This window comes from Nannospalax galili, unplaced genomic scaffold, assembly GCF_000622305.1.
Source record: "Nannospalax galili isolate Female #2095 unplaced genomic scaffold, S.galili_v1.0 scaffold599, whole genome shotgun sequence".
NCBI classification, from domain to species: Eukaryota; Metazoa; Chordata; class Mammalia; order Rodentia; family Spalacidae; genus Nannospalax; species Nannospalax galili.
In genome coordinates, this window is record NW_008343079.1 from 826,823 (window position 1) to 842,177 (window position 15,355).

The 15,355-nt window shown below is 40.1% G+C and overlaps 1 protein-coding gene across 6 annotated transcripts in view; it reads right to left on the bottom strand.

Moving 5' to 3' along the window:
* Nucleotides 1–209: 209 nt before the first annotated feature.
* Atp13a4 (ATPase 13A4) overlaps nucleotides 210–15,355 on the bottom strand; it is a 129,047-nt gene continuing 113,901 nt past the window's right edge. For 5 of the 6 annotated variants that reach the window (XM_008839022.1, XM_008839026.1, XM_008839024.1 and 2 more), the window contains 5 exons: nucleotides 12,129–12,300; nucleotides 11,216–11,409; nucleotides 10,424–10,512; nucleotides 6,634–6,714; nucleotides 210–861 (listed from right to left, as the gene is read on the bottom strand). In XM_008839022.1, the coding sequence (XP_008837244.1) occupies nucleotides 655–861; nucleotides 6,634–6,714; nucleotides 10,424–10,512; nucleotides 11,216–11,409; nucleotides 12,129–12,300 (743 nt within the window). In that variant the 3' untranslated portion in view covers nucleotides 210–654. Of the gene's footprint in view, nucleotides 862–6,633; nucleotides 6,715–10,423; nucleotides 10,513–11,215; nucleotides 11,410–12,128; nucleotides 12,301–15,355 lie in introns of those variants that run through there. The other variant, XM_008839027.1, reaches the window with a different exon arrangement.

Here is a 15,355-nt window from a genome sequence, read left to right on the forward strand (position 1 = left end):
TCACACTGAAGTGATCACCACCCTTGGGACAACTTTTCCAGAGTCCTCTGAAGTGAGAAAGAAGCTCTAGTGTATTACGGCACTGAGATAAGGGGTTGTGTGTTATTGCATCATAGGCTATATTTTTCCTTAATAACAAGTAGAGGAAGCCCAAAAGGAGAAGGAAAAGCCACAAATTGGCAAATTAAAGCAAAGGGGAAGAAACCAGGTGAAACTTAGCATGATGATTCTCTTGCATTAGTTTTTCCAGTAATTAAGTACAAGTTCAAAAATTATTAACATGTTACAACTACAAGAATATACATGGTATGACCTTCCCTCGACTCCTTTCTTTTTTACAAAAGAATTATACTGAGGATAACATATTTCCCTTCTGCTGCCTGCCCGTCTCTTGGTCCACTGCAACCGTCGCTCTATTCCTGGTTTGGCAGACAGTGCTAATGCTCTCGGAAGTCAGGAAGGAAGCTGTCCTCTAGGGACAGTGCTCTCTAGGATCTATTTCAGCAAGTAGACTTTCCTTCATCACCATGGTTTCATAGTTTATCCCCCAAGCTCCAGCTGATATTGTTGAGTCTCATTGTTTTAACATCACTGAAATGGTCCCTTTTTTCTTCCTTTCTCCATAACAACCTGGATACCACATTTCCTTCAAAGCTACTCCTCGTTGCTCTCGAACACAGGGTTGCTGTAGGAAACCCCCATGCCACACTCCTGCGTGTCAGAGTAGGTGGTTTGGTTTATCGGAGGCCAGCTCAAGTCATTTGCCAAGTTCCTCTGCCATATTCGATACTGGCTTTTTGATTGATAGCCAAAACATCTCTTGACTGCCATCCACAAAGCTCGGTTTTCAATAACAGCCTCCTGCAAGACAAAAGCGTTTTGTGATTCGAAGTTCCCCAACTCCGTGATCTGAGCCAGATACTGCTGCAATGTTTACTTAGATCCAGCCTGACAAAGCTCTTATCCCTAAACAAAGTTAAGTTGGTTTCACGAAATTCATCTGAGTGAAGGTACTTTCAAGAACCTAGGAGCTAGACTGGAAATGGCCTGCTTCAAAGATATTTCTTGGGAATCTTACATCTAAATTAAATTTAAAATCATTCAAATTCTATATTTCATACCACAGCACATCCAATTTTCATGTAACATTTTATAAAATTATTTAGTGCCACATAGAATTGAGTGCATAGAAAGATGTATGATGTGTCTTTGATACATCTCAGAACAGCACTGAATAACCATGGACACAGGTCGATTAAATTTAAATATAGGCCTCAGACTTTGGATTGGAGAGATCTAGATTCAGTTCCCAACTCTAACACTATGGACCAGGTAATTAACCTGTGTCCAGTCCCCAGCACTGAAGGAAAAAGTCTATTAATTAGTCTGAGCCACTGTGGTTAAAAATAATCCCTTCCTTATATTTGTTGTATTATATAACTGCCCTTACAATGCAGGGCAGGGCAGGGCAGGGCTGTTAGCCTTTTTCCACCCTTCTGAAGAAATGATTGCGTGCCAAGGCCCTTTGTACTCATGCTCTTAGCCTTCACCTCCACTGAAATGGCTTTTTAAGATTATGAAAAGGTGGGGGCTGGAGAGATGGCTCAGCAGTTAAGAACACTGACTGCTCTTGCAGAAGACCTAGCTTTAGATCCAAGCCACATGGTGGCTAACAACTATCTCCGGCTCCAGTTTCAGGAGATCCAATGCTCTCTTCTTACCTCCATGGGCACTGCACAACATGGGGGCACTTACATACATGCACACAATACACTCATACACACTAAACAAAATTAAAATGAAATATTTTTTAAAAGATTATGTAAAGGGTATCTCTCTAAAAGTATTCTGGACTGCCACTTCATTTCATGAGTTAGTCCAAGTCTTGAATGAGGCCAGTTTTAAGCTAGAGTGCACGGAGGTTTATTTGTGTATATGTGTACATATGAATATGTATATATAATGTGCATATACATATTACCTATCTATCATATTACATATTCTATCATATTTTGTTCAAAAAGTTGAGCATCTTAGATATTTTCACAAAAGAAAAAAAAGAAGAAACTATTTTCCAAAATTAGAGCTGATTTTGGTTTTTATCCATAGTATCTTTTCTAAACTCAGTTAATAAGGAACTAGGCAAAGGGTAGTAGTTTTCCTAAAATCTGCCCATCTTTGTTATTTGAGTATTATTGTCCACAAGAAAGATAGAGGACAGCTTGTCTGAATCTTTCCTCTGAATACTGATCAAACTCTGGTAGGAATTAAGACTCCCAGAGCCATCATTTTCTTACAAACCTGTTAGTCTACCACAGCTTTGCATAATAGGTCATCCTCTTTTAATGGATAAGGTTCTCCTTAAAGCTTGGATAAGGCAGGAACATTGGTGCCAACTCCAAGTTTTAGGAAACCTTAGCAAGCTTCAAACAAATTAACGGAAAGGGGAGGAGGAAGAGGAGGAGGAGGGGAGGAAGAGGAGGAGGAGGAGGAAGAGGAAGAGGAGGAGGAGGAGGAGAGGCTCTCCCTGTTGTCTGGAACTTTTCCCTATTTTAGTATGAGGACTTGTATCCCCTTCCACTCTCCAGAAGGAAACTGAAGCCCTGCTAGGTGATTTGTCCTGTGACTCCGCCTTGTAAATTAAATGCACAACTAGAAACAAAGCAAAGTTTTGATGAGATTCTATTTCTTAAAATAATTTTGTCAGGTCAGCTTCTGTAACTAGCTACTCAATTCTTAAGTACTTGTGTACACACATGGACATACACAAGTAATAAAAAGATGGGTTAAAGCTATCCACATTAGTTCCCATGCTTCTGAGCATGAGGGGAGTGAGACTCACACAGTAAGGTTTTATTGAAACCTGTTTGTTTTCTGGGATGCTCTAAGAACAGCATTAGAGCTAGGGTCAAGTTTGTGGTTAGAGTCAGACCTCAGCAAACCAGACAATATTCAGAATATGCAAGGGAGGCTAGCCTTCCTTCATGCCTACCCGTCAAAAGCCCCTCTGGACCATATATACCACAGGCTGACAAGAAGGATGGAGTTAGCACAGTTCATCCAGCACTCCATAATACCTTCTGACATACAGATAGACACACCTGGGGAAAAACATCTTGCTGAGTTTATGACAGTCTTTACCCACTCTCCTAGACTCACCACATGAAACAGGAAAACAATGTCCACTTTCTCAGTTGCAACAGCTTTCCCCCCGACTCAGTAACTCTACTCCTTCTCTAAGTACCTGCTGACCACAGAGAAAAGGGTCACTAAGCAACTAGACCCTCAGGGGAGGGGTGTAGGGTAGGAGTTCTTATCCTTCAATGCTATTTTTCAGCTAGAATGAAAACCCATACTGAACATTCCTGAGTATGTCTCACTCCTCATCCAAAGAAGAACCAAGGAAGAAGCTGTATCTTTCATGAGCATCGAAGTATCCATTCCATCTTCTGGGGATGAGCAAAGTCATTTCTTGCATTTAATTAAAAAAATCTCTTGCTTAGCCCCAACTATAATTAAGCGGGATTTGAAGTGCAGTAGCTGCTAACATGAATTCTTGGTAGCAGTGTTGAATGGCAAAAAAGAGAGGTATTAGTACCTAAATATCTTTAACACTTGTCTGCTTTCTCCCTGTAGATTGTAAACTCTACTCTTCTGTTGTCTTTCTCCTCTTGGCAAAACACCCTCTGATAGATCATTAGGTCAATGGACTGTTCTAGAAAGAACATATAAAGAAATGACTGAAAGACTGAGAAATACAAAGTAAGAAATGGTAAATATCACAGGAGATAATGATGGCTCATTCCCAGTACTGTTTCTTGGTGTGTGCGTGTGTGTGTATGTGTGTGTGTGTGTGTGTGTGTGTGTGTTTGAGAGAGTGGGGGTGGTTGTTTTTATTTTTGCTTGGTTTGTTTTGGTTTAGACTTCTGAGAAGCAGAATCTATGTAGCTTGCCTCAAACTCTTGGTCTTCAAACTCCTGTCTCAGCCTCTGGCTGCTGGGATTACAGACAGGTGCACAGAACCATCATGCCTGGTTAGGTTTATGTTTTTTGAACACGTACTATGTGCTTTTTTGCTGCCCACATCTCACATCTCAGTCTTTAATAATCCTACAAGGTAAGTTATCATTATTAATAACACTTTGTAGGGAGTAAGTAAAGGGGCCCAAGGAAATAGAATAATGTCTTCAAAGTCAGACAGCAGGTGTGAAGGCAGGATTCACTCATAGGTGGGTTATCTGAACCTGCACTCTTTCCTACAAATATACCAATTATATACCAGTTGGTGAAGGTCTTCCTGCTAAGGCATTGTGGCAGACTGTGATGCTTGACTACCCTACAGCATGCTGCCTTTCAGTTCTTCCTTGCCCACCCACCTGAGAGGAAAAACAAATGAACAAACAAGCAAACAAACAGTCCAAGCCAATCTGTTTAACTTTGGGCATGAATATCCTTTCCCAGAATCCCTTTCTATTCAGTATAACAAGTTCTCACCAAAGAGGCACATGAAGTCACCTACTGGTGGGCCATAGGAAAACTTGTTTCTCCGAGTAACAAGTTCACATTTGAGGAAATACAAGTTTGTGGGAACATTTCCTGTTTCCTTCCTGCCCCCAAAGGGAAGCATCATACAATGAGGTGGAAACTCCCTGAGCACCAAGCATGAAAGGACACAGCTAAGACTACTGGGAAAGAAAGGTCCAAATCCCTGGCACCAGGGAGTCCCGAAACCTCTATCTCCAGTCTGTTATTGAATCAATAAGTATCTTTGCTGTTTAAGATGTTCTTAGTGAGTTTTGTAACTTGTTTAGTAGACCCAGGGATCAAGACAGATTTATTTAGACGTCAGTCCTACAGTTATGCCACAGAGGATAGAATAAAATTTCAATATGCAGATACGAAAAAGATAGTCCAAACAGAAAAGTCAGTGAGCAAGATGTGTACATAAGATTATTCTTTAAATGGTAGGGACCAGATTCCTGCAACTCAGTCTGATGACACCGTATTAATCTGGTTGCTTTGAAGAGCGGATGACTTAGTATAGTGTTCTCAGAGAGTGATGCCTGAATCTTCCACAGCAGACTTGCAATGGCAACCTGTTAGACATGCAGATTCTCACACTTACTCTAGGCCTGCTAAGCCAGACACAAGGAAGGTAGGGCTTGGCAATCTATGCTTACCATTTTACCAAGCCTGTCAGGCACCTGTGCTCCCACTCTGTTTTGGCACACCCTGGTTTAGCCTATACAGAAAAGCTCCAGGACCCTGAGGCAGTGTTTTGTTCTACCACCAGCTCCTGTTGCCGTATTTGCTCTGCGTGGTATGGAATATTCTCAGAGCTTCTGCCTTTACACTTTTAGCAGGGAAGTCAGCTTGTAAGGCACCTTCAGCCCATTGTGAATACCGCAGTTTTTGGAACACACTAGTTTTATCATTCAGAGCAAGAATGGAGACAGATGGAATCCCACATTGCGCCTCTCCATGGATGCCTTTATTAGGCATTACCTTCCCAACAGCAAGCTTCAAGGAAGGGAGACTGAAGAGAGAGAGAGGGAGTGAGATACTTCGAGATAGAAGGGGGACAAACTCATTTCACTGAGGAAGAGGAACAAACCACAGCTGTAGAATGAAAGCTGGGAAAGCTCATGTCTTATTTCCCAAACTTATATCCCAAAGTATGATATGAGCTGTTAAATGAATGAAGTCAGTTTCAAAAAAGCACATACCTCTGAAGCCAAATGGCATACTCCTAAAATCCCAATCCTCAGTAGGTAGAGGTAGGAGGAGTTAGTTCAAAGCCAGCCTGGGTTACATAGTGAGACTGTGTCTTTAAAAAAAAAAAAAGGGAGTTGGGGATATAGCTTGGTAAGAGTGCTTGCCTAACATGTGCAAGATCCCAGGTCCAATCTTCAACACTGAAAATAAAACAAAGCAAAAACCAAAACCACATATAGAATGATTTCATTCATATGAAGTGTCCAAAGTAGGTAAATCCAGAAAGACAGAAAGTATGTTAATGGTCATCAAGGGGGAGGGAAAGGAATGGAAAGCGGCTGCCTATGGGCATAGGATTCCTTTTGGGGGTGATGAAAGGATTCTGGAATTGGTAGTGTTGATGGTTGCTCAACTCAGTGGCTATACTAAAAATCTAAAAATCATTGACTTGTTGACTTTGAAATGGTGACTTTTATGGTGTACAAATCATATCTCAATTTAAAAATGTGAATTAGAGCCAGGTGTGGTGATGCGTGCCTTTAATCTTAGCACTCTGAAGGCAGAGATAGGCCGATCTCTGTGAGATAGAGGCCAGCCTGGTCTACATAGTGAGTTCCAGGCCAGCTGGGGCTACAGGGAAACCCTGTATCAAAAAGACCAAAATATTGTGAATTCTGTTTGTATATGTATTTTGGGAATTTTAAGAATGAATAGAACCTTAAAGATCATAATTTCATACTCAGAACCACACTTTAGAGATGAGAAGAGTAATGGTTTTTTGGAGCTCATCAGAGAGAAGTTCAGAGTGTGAGAGAAGGGAAGACAGTGCAGTTCCGAATCTCTGGCCACTGAAGCTGCTTTATTGACTCCCAAAGAATTCCCCACTCACAGTGTAGCAGCTAGCCTGAGGGCACTTACCTCCACAGCAAGGGAGATGATGAAATTGGAGCTGATCATGACAATGATGTAGACCCTCCACAGGACAGGAGTGCAGAGCAGCTGGCAGAAGATGATGAGGCACAGTTAATCTCAGAACAAATATGCTGGGAAAAGTTTACATGCTCACAATGGACACATGTATAGGCTATAAATCACAGGAGTAAATATATACAAATGTAAATACACACACACACACACACACACACACAATAGAGCATGGCTCAGCGGTTAAGAGCCCCTGCCGTTCTTGTGGAGGACCAGTTGGAGTTCAGTTCCCAGGACCCACATCAAGAGGTTCACAGGTATCTGTAACTCAATAGAGCATGGCTCAGTGGTTAAGAGCCCCTGCCGTTCTTGTGGAGGACCAGTTGGAGTTCAGTTCCCATGTGTGCATTTTACATATTACATACATGTATTTATACACATACACATAATTTTGTAGAACTGTGGAACATTGATATTCAATCATTTCAGGATTGAGGTCTTTTTTTCTTTTCTCACTCTTAGTCTTTTTCTTTTATCTATAATTTCTGTTTCCTAAAATACCTTTGGTCACTTTGCAATGAAAATAAATAATAGCAAAACCTTTTGTCTGTCTGATTTTTTTATTTTGAAGAAAGAATGTCGGAAGGTAACTTCTTTACCAGTCATCTCTGAGGATCAGTGGGAAGCCTCCACACTGGATGTCATATTTCTTCTGATCCAAGTGCTACTCTTGAGCACTGGATCAGGAGTGCTCTCTCAGGGCTGTGCCTACAGCTACACAACCTGCACCCTCACAAGGGTACTTGCCAAAGGACCACGTGGAACTCCACACAAGCTATCCGTACTTCCACTGTGGCTTCCCTCAAACCCTTTCCAGGCAGAGGGCCTCATATAGTGGATGGATGGGTGGGTGGATGGATGGATGGATGGATGGATGGATAGATGGATGGATGGGTGGAGGGAGGGAGGGAAGAAGGGATGGATGCGTGGATGGAAGCGTGGATGGATGGATGGAAAAGCCAAGTACACTCTGAAATATGCAGTATGTCTTAGATATTACCTCATATAATGGTGGGAGTGAAAGTTGATGCTTTCACTCTCAAATTAAAAATTTAAATCCATTTCTAGGAATTTATTCCTGGTATATACTTGCAGATGGCTAAAAGCTATGTACATGGTTCTTTAATTATCCCTTTCTAATGGTAACAACTTGGAAACAACCATATGTCAATCAATATGGGATTATATAAATTGTGATATCTATCAGATATATCATGAAATATAAAATATATGTATCTATAATAAAATATTATGTTATCATTAAAAAGAATGAAAAGATCTGTGTGCACTTATGGAGCCAAAATAGCCTGATACATTAAGGAAGTGAGGTGCAAGGCTGTGTGCGGCCACAGCAGCCAGGAAAATGTTCCACTGGAATCTCCCGCTGCTGGGAAGATAAATACTCACAGCTATGAAAATGTTCCGCTCGATCTCATGCTGCTGGGAAGATAAATATTGGGAACCCCAAACACTATACTCAAAATCTACCACAACTTCCACCCCAAAGCTGCATTTCCCATGGGCTCCTCCTAACCAACGAATGAGGATAGCATGGATTCTCATGACACTCCTGTGAGATATCAGAGAGACACCAGACAGTCCTGGTGGACAGTGTTGGCTGAATCCTTAAGTCAATGTAGACTGAGACACTTCTCATTGAGGACCCTCCTTCCCTCTTCACAGGGTCAGGCCTTCATGATAGTGAGATGCCTCTCCTAACCTTCCCAGGCTTCTACCGTTTCCCCACCCCTCTCCCCAGATCTCTCCTCCAATAAATCTCTTGCACAACACATCCCCTTTAGCATCAATGTCTCAGAATACTGAACAAATGGGATACTTTGCTACTGTTGTCTAAAAATGTGGGAGAAGATACACACACACACACACACACACACACACACACACAAGAAATACGTATATTTCTCCTCATATGTATAAAATAAGTGTGGAAGTATGTGAAACAAACTGGTATCCTAGGTTGCCTGTAGAGGAAAGCTAGGTCAGAAGGGATATTTCACTGTATTTTCATTTTTTAATTTTAAGCCATATGAATGTATTTATCTAGGTTGTGAAACAGTATGATTCCATTCAAAATAAATTTCATAAATCTGAGTCAATGTACATTTATAATATATGAATTTTAAAAGATGGATGGATAGTGAATGATGTTATAATTTTCTTTGCCTCTTCTACATTTTCTAAAAATGGACCCATGGTTTATGTAATAATAAGAAAGATTGTTATTTTAAAGCAAAGAGAGATTGTTATTTTAAAGGTCCTTCTTTGCAGGATCTTCTGTAATCATGCTGACATTGCTCTATACAGGTTCTCTCCAAACAAAAATCATTCCCTACTTAATTATTCCAGAGCATCAGCCTGTCCGGAAGAGCCCTAGATAGAATAGTGTGAGTGGACCAAACAGAACTTAACCTCACTTCAGCAAAGACTCCTTATAACCAGAAGTATTTAATCTATCAAATGAAGAGACAAACAAAAATGGTAAATACACTTACTAACCAATATAATGCAATTATAAAATAAAGAAACAAATGTGGACACAGTAGGTGACATATCACTGTGGACTGGAGAAGGTATCACAGGCTAAAAATGCACTGTGTGCCCTAAGTGGTCATCTATATGTTGAAACATACTACGTTCTGACCAATTCGATTTTGCAACATTTGCCGTGCAAGGCATTATAAAACAAGAATGAACATGATGTGAAATTGTTCCTCTTTTAAAAACTCATCTTGGAGGGGCTGAAGAGATGTTGCACTGGTTAAGAGCACTGGCTACTCTTACAAAGGACCGGGTTCAGTTCCCAGCATCCACATGGTGGCTCACAACCATCTGTTAACTCTAGTTCCAGGGGATCCAATGCCCTTTGCTGTCCTCTGTGAGCACCAGGTATGCACACGGTGCACACACATACATTCAGACAAAATATTCATATGCATAAGTGAATCTAAAGATTTTAAACTAATTTTGGACATGGAGAGGTAGGCAGACATACAAAGGCACTGAGTATGTAAAACTCAAGTCTGTTCATTGTTTTCTCTGTACTGTGTTTATTGGTATAAAGGACATTTACTAATGATCTCATTTTAATTCAAAAGTAGAATCGGTTGAAAGAATCAACTGTATTTTTCCCTTGATGGAGTAGGTGAAAGTACAGTGTCCTGTAGGATTTCAAAGTTGTCTCAGTATTAAAATTGGTAAGAGGGTGCGTGAATAAGTTAGATGAACAGGCTCTTTGAAAGCAAGCTTTCAGACATAACTATGAACATACAGAAAAACACGTTTTAAAAAGCTTTTTAAAATGTAAGTGCAGATTTGAGAATTAACCAAAAGACTGCTTCAGGCAAAACTGTTTTAAACAGCTTCAAAACAGAAGCATTTGGGGAGGAAATACTACCACATTTGAAAGAGAAAATATATAAATGGACTTCTTCCAACCTTATAGTGGATTTTTTCAATGAAAAATGGTTCAATATTTTTTTTCAAAGGTTATCTTTAGACTCAGAAAAATTAATACTTGGAGGAATTTTATTTCCTAATTAGCTTAAATTTGAAAATAGATATAATTCAGCACTCTTTTAAAGGTTGCCATCTGCAAAGTACATAAATGGTGTCAAGAATCCATGTTGATTACAATGGTGACCTGCTTTCAGAATGGTATAAAACTGAACATCATCATCATCATATCCCAGAAAATGAGACTTACATCCAAACGCCTATGCAATTCTGGAATGTCAGCAAATAGGATGAACAGACAGATGCCTAGCTGTAAAATCAGCACAAGGACAAATACATCTGAGGAAACAAGAACACAAGCTGTCACCCTGAGAAGGTCCAGTGTGGAGTGTCACATCTGATGTATTCTAGACTAACATTGATACATTTACTTCATTTCCACATCCAAACCACAGCATAGTGGATGGAGAGCATTCATTTCTATGCAGCGGGTCTCACCTCTACAATTTCTATGCATATCTTCGAGGCAAGTGGAAATTCTGTTTGTGTTTCAAGTAACACAAGTGGCAAATATATATTGAATATCATTGACAAAGCACTTTCAAGAAACACTTTGAAGACATTCAAGTATCTGACTCTGATATAAATCATCTGCCTCAAGTCCTTTTTTGGGAAACCAGGCGTGTTGTAAATACACAAAATTTTCTATTGTAGTGATATAGAGTCAGCATTCAACTCTAGGGTGGAGTAACTTTGAGGTGAGGAGGTTCATTAGAAGTGGATGCCCCACTTAGTCTCTGAGATATTTGTTTGTATACTGACACTGCTCCTCTAATTATGAACATTCAGGAGTACAAGCAGAAGGATCAGTACCCTCATATAAAGTTGTTCCAGAATTATTTTGTGCATTTTCTCCTTTGCATAGGGAAACAGTTGAATACTGCTCTTTAGATAAGAGCCAACTTTACCCTTTGTTCCTGAGTGACCTGGGCATGTTGATACTAATGCCCTCATACCTCAGATTCCATGCAGTATTACTCACAGTTTGTATAGGTGGGCTGCCTGAAGGGTTTTCCTTTAGAGAATACAAGAGCCACAACGATACAGTTGATTGTTCCCAAGAACCATATAGTAGTATTCTCAAAACTTGCAAAGGCACTGTTGCTCTTAATTTTTTCAGGAACATTTGGAAAAGTGGTCCAGGTAAAGACACTTTCATTTTTCACAGTGCAGGCACTATAAAGGGAAGCCAGAAAAGCTAGTTGAAGTAAGCTATCAAGTCTTTAAAACATACTTGTATCTATAAGTGTCTGTGGAAAACAGTACCCAGAGCAGGCACACTCGATATTTCATAATTTTCTACACTTCAGCAAAGAAGACACAAAAAGAAAAGAAATAGCACAGATGAATCTGTAATTTTGGGATAAATTAATATACAAATAGACACAGATATATAGATTCAACTGGCTGCTTAGTCATAAAGCTGTACACCCATCATGTGTATTGAGGCTGAATGGGAAAGAGATGTAAAAGCTATGATTCTTCCCTTGGGTGGCTTAAGAATTCCCACAATTAATACATAGGGGGACACATAATTTATCATTGGACAGGGAAAATTTTGAAAGTAGAAGACTTTTATCATTTCACTGGACATCACTTAAAATGGGCTCTTAAACCTGGGACAGACCAGGAAAATTATAAGCCTGGACATTCTAGGTATAATAGATTATCAGAGATCATTATTACACAACGCAAGCAAATCTGGCTACCTGCTACAGAGAAGAAATTATTGCTGACAATTTTCTCAAAGGATTTTGGGAAGCCCAAATCCTTGGCAGGATGAAGACCCATTTGCCTCCATTCATAATGGTGGAGTTCAGGTGATGTTTGCCATCCACTCAGATGATGTTTACTAGAAGTTAAAATGTGAGAACCTGGAGCTGAAGTTCTGATACCTGTGCAACTCCACTGAATACCAAGGCTGCTTCTGCACCAGGATGAAGCCCATGACATGCATGACCAAACTGAGCAGAATGTTGAGGATGACCGAGAGCAGCAGAGGTGGGGAGATCAGTCGTCCTGCAGGTCTGAAAGGCACCAGCTTGGGATAGGCACCATTGAGATTCACTGCCAAATAAATTCAAGTTTTATATGTTTGACAGCAGAAAAAAAAAAGTGCTGTACGCTTGATCATAAGAATGCTACAACTTCTCTGGCCCAAACAGTTGAAGAAATGGACAAACTGAACTGCATTATGAACTGAGGGAACAAAGCAGCTAATGGGTCCAAACTCATAAACAATCACAAGATGCCATTTTTGCCTATTAAGTAGGCAAAGATGATTAAGTTATAAGAGCAAAAACATGCACATTCTGTGCTGGCATTTTTTTTTTTTTATCAACTTTACGCAAACTAGAGACAACTGAGAAGAGAGAACCCCACTTGAAGAATTTCCTCCATCAGACTGGCCTGTAGGTATGTCTATGGAGCATTTTCCTTGATTTCTAATTGATGAAAAAGGGTCCATCACACTATGGGTGGTGACATCCCTGGGCAAACGGACCTGGCCTGTATAAGAAAACTATCTGGGCAGGACAGAAGAAGCAAGTCAGTAAGCAGCATTCCTCTGTGGTTTCTGCTTCAGCTCCTGCCCTGAGTTCCTGCCTTGCCTTTTCTCTAAGTTGGACTGTAATCTGCAAGCCAAATAAACCCTTTCCTCCCCCAAGTTGCCTTTACTAAGTTTTACCATAGCAACAGAGAAGCAAACTAAAACACGTTCTCATGTGCTTTTGTGGGAATATGAATTGATACAAAACTTCGGAGCTAAATAAATATGAAAATGGAGAAACAGTTCGCGTTTGTTTTCTACTTCTGGAAATTTAGCTTAAGATTAAAAAAAAAACTTTAAAATGCAGAAAAATGCTCAATAAACTATATAACTATAGTAAATATATGTCTATATACTACAATAACATGCCGTCACTGCACAGTCATGTTCTCAATGATTAATGACAGATGAAGAATAATATCAGTTAGATGATAGGAAAGGTACACTCAAAGCTCCCAACTCTCCAGAAAAACGCTGAAAAATGCACAAAGCTGTCCAAACACCAGGCATGATGGTGCATGCCTTTAATCTTAACATTTGAGAGGCAAAGGTAGGTGGCTCTCCATGAGACCCAGGCCAGGCTGGGATGGCCTACATAGCAAGTTCCTGGCCAATTGGGGCTACATAGTGAGACCTTGTATCCAAACAACAAAAACCTGGCTAAACCAACCTTGACAGAACAGAAGAAAGTTTGTAGCAACAAAGTAGACACTAAATTGAGAAAAAGGCAACTTTACAATGGTAAGAATTTTTCAAAAACTTTTTACAGTGTTTTTTATATTTTTTTATTTATTGGGTATGTGTGTATGCCTGCTTATAGGCACCTGCCATGATGTGCATATGAACATCAGAGGACAACTTGTAGGAGTCACATCTCTTTTTCCACTATGGTTTTAACTGCTAAAATTCAAGGATATATCCCTCAAAGCTAAAAGAACCAGTGGCTATGTGTTACAGCTGCATGTCTTTGGAAACATAATTTGGGAATGTCATGGTTAAACTGATTGCTACAGCTTTCAAACAATAGTAAAACAAAAGATCAAACCCTGGGAAAGGAACATAATCTGATTTCCAAAATTACTCCATAAATAACAATACTCATTACAATAAAATAGGGTAAGAGAAACAACCACAAAAGAAACACACACACACACACACACACACACACACACACACACACACACACACACATTAGATTTTATTATCAAAAACTTTCTAGCACTGTAAACTCAGCCACATACATATGGCAGGAGAGGACACAGATCCTGGAGAAAACCCTATCTCTTTGATATCTCAAGACAAATGAAACTTCTATGTACTAAATATCAATCCTTATGACAAACATGCCGTGCAGCACTCATCAAAGAAGCTTCTTTTTGCAACAGATGGAGGCTACTGCAGAGTTGCACATCTGGTCAGACACAGAGAACATATGTCTGAGATGCCCAGTACTGGGTGACACATCTACAGTTGATCCTCTACAACCAAGGCTCATGGGTCATAGCAGAATAAGGGATGGAAAGAAAACCGGTACATCCCTCAACTGTCACCAGTGAAGCTCTCTTATACAACAGAGTGTAATGCACACAGAAGGCCACAACTAAGTCCACACAAAATGTTATTTAGATAATTATTTCTCATTGATGACTTTGTTACTAAGCAGAAAGTGCTGTTCAGACATAAGACTTCAAATCTTCGTCTGCAATACTGTAGTGCCCACCTGTAGCTAAGGGAGACAATCCACTATTGTTCTAAAATGATGGATAAATTTGTTTTCTCCCCCTCTCTAGAAGCCTTTGAGAGGGAACTGACACTGACTCCAGCCACTCCAACAGTTATCAAAGTGCCTGAAAACAAATCCTGAGTCCATCACTCTCAAGTCCAGCCTTGGCAGACAAAAGAAAAATGAGGAGAAACTCAATAGAGGGATGCTTTGGGAAGCTCTGGTCAATAAATCCCAATGGACCCTGATATGAACATTTGAAATTTTCCCTGTTTTGACTTTTTCTGGTGCCCTGTCTAGAACTTGTAATGCTAACTACTCTTGCCTTTACTTCTCCTTCACATCCCCTAGTCACCAGTCAAAGGCTTTCTTTTCTCCCTACAGGTAAGAGTTATGCGATGTGGAAGTCTTTTATACAGACCTACTGAATGGGTACCCCAATTGCCTCACCCTGTGTCCCTGTTCAGCATGCAAGAAGCCAAAGCAGTCTGCATCCCGGTTCCCCATCAGCAATTTGGGTAACCTCTTCAGAGTATTGTGTGATAAGAATAGGAGGTAGGAATTGGCTAGGCAGTTAGCGTAAAGAGATCCCAAAGAAAAATAGCCAGTGTCTTGGCTAAAAGTCAAAATGTCCTTGAGCCACTTAGCAACATACTATATTCCAAAGGCCAAAATTGTCAAAAGTATTTGGGAGCTCTTATCTAATCCTTAAAAGGATTTTAGGGTTACCTCTTCGGAGGAGGAATGTGAGAGTAGCAAAAAGCCCCATTTAAAAAAGAAAGAAAGATGGGAAGGAAGGGAAGGAAGGAAGGAAGGAAGGAAGGAAGGAAGGAAGGAAGGAAGGAAGGAAG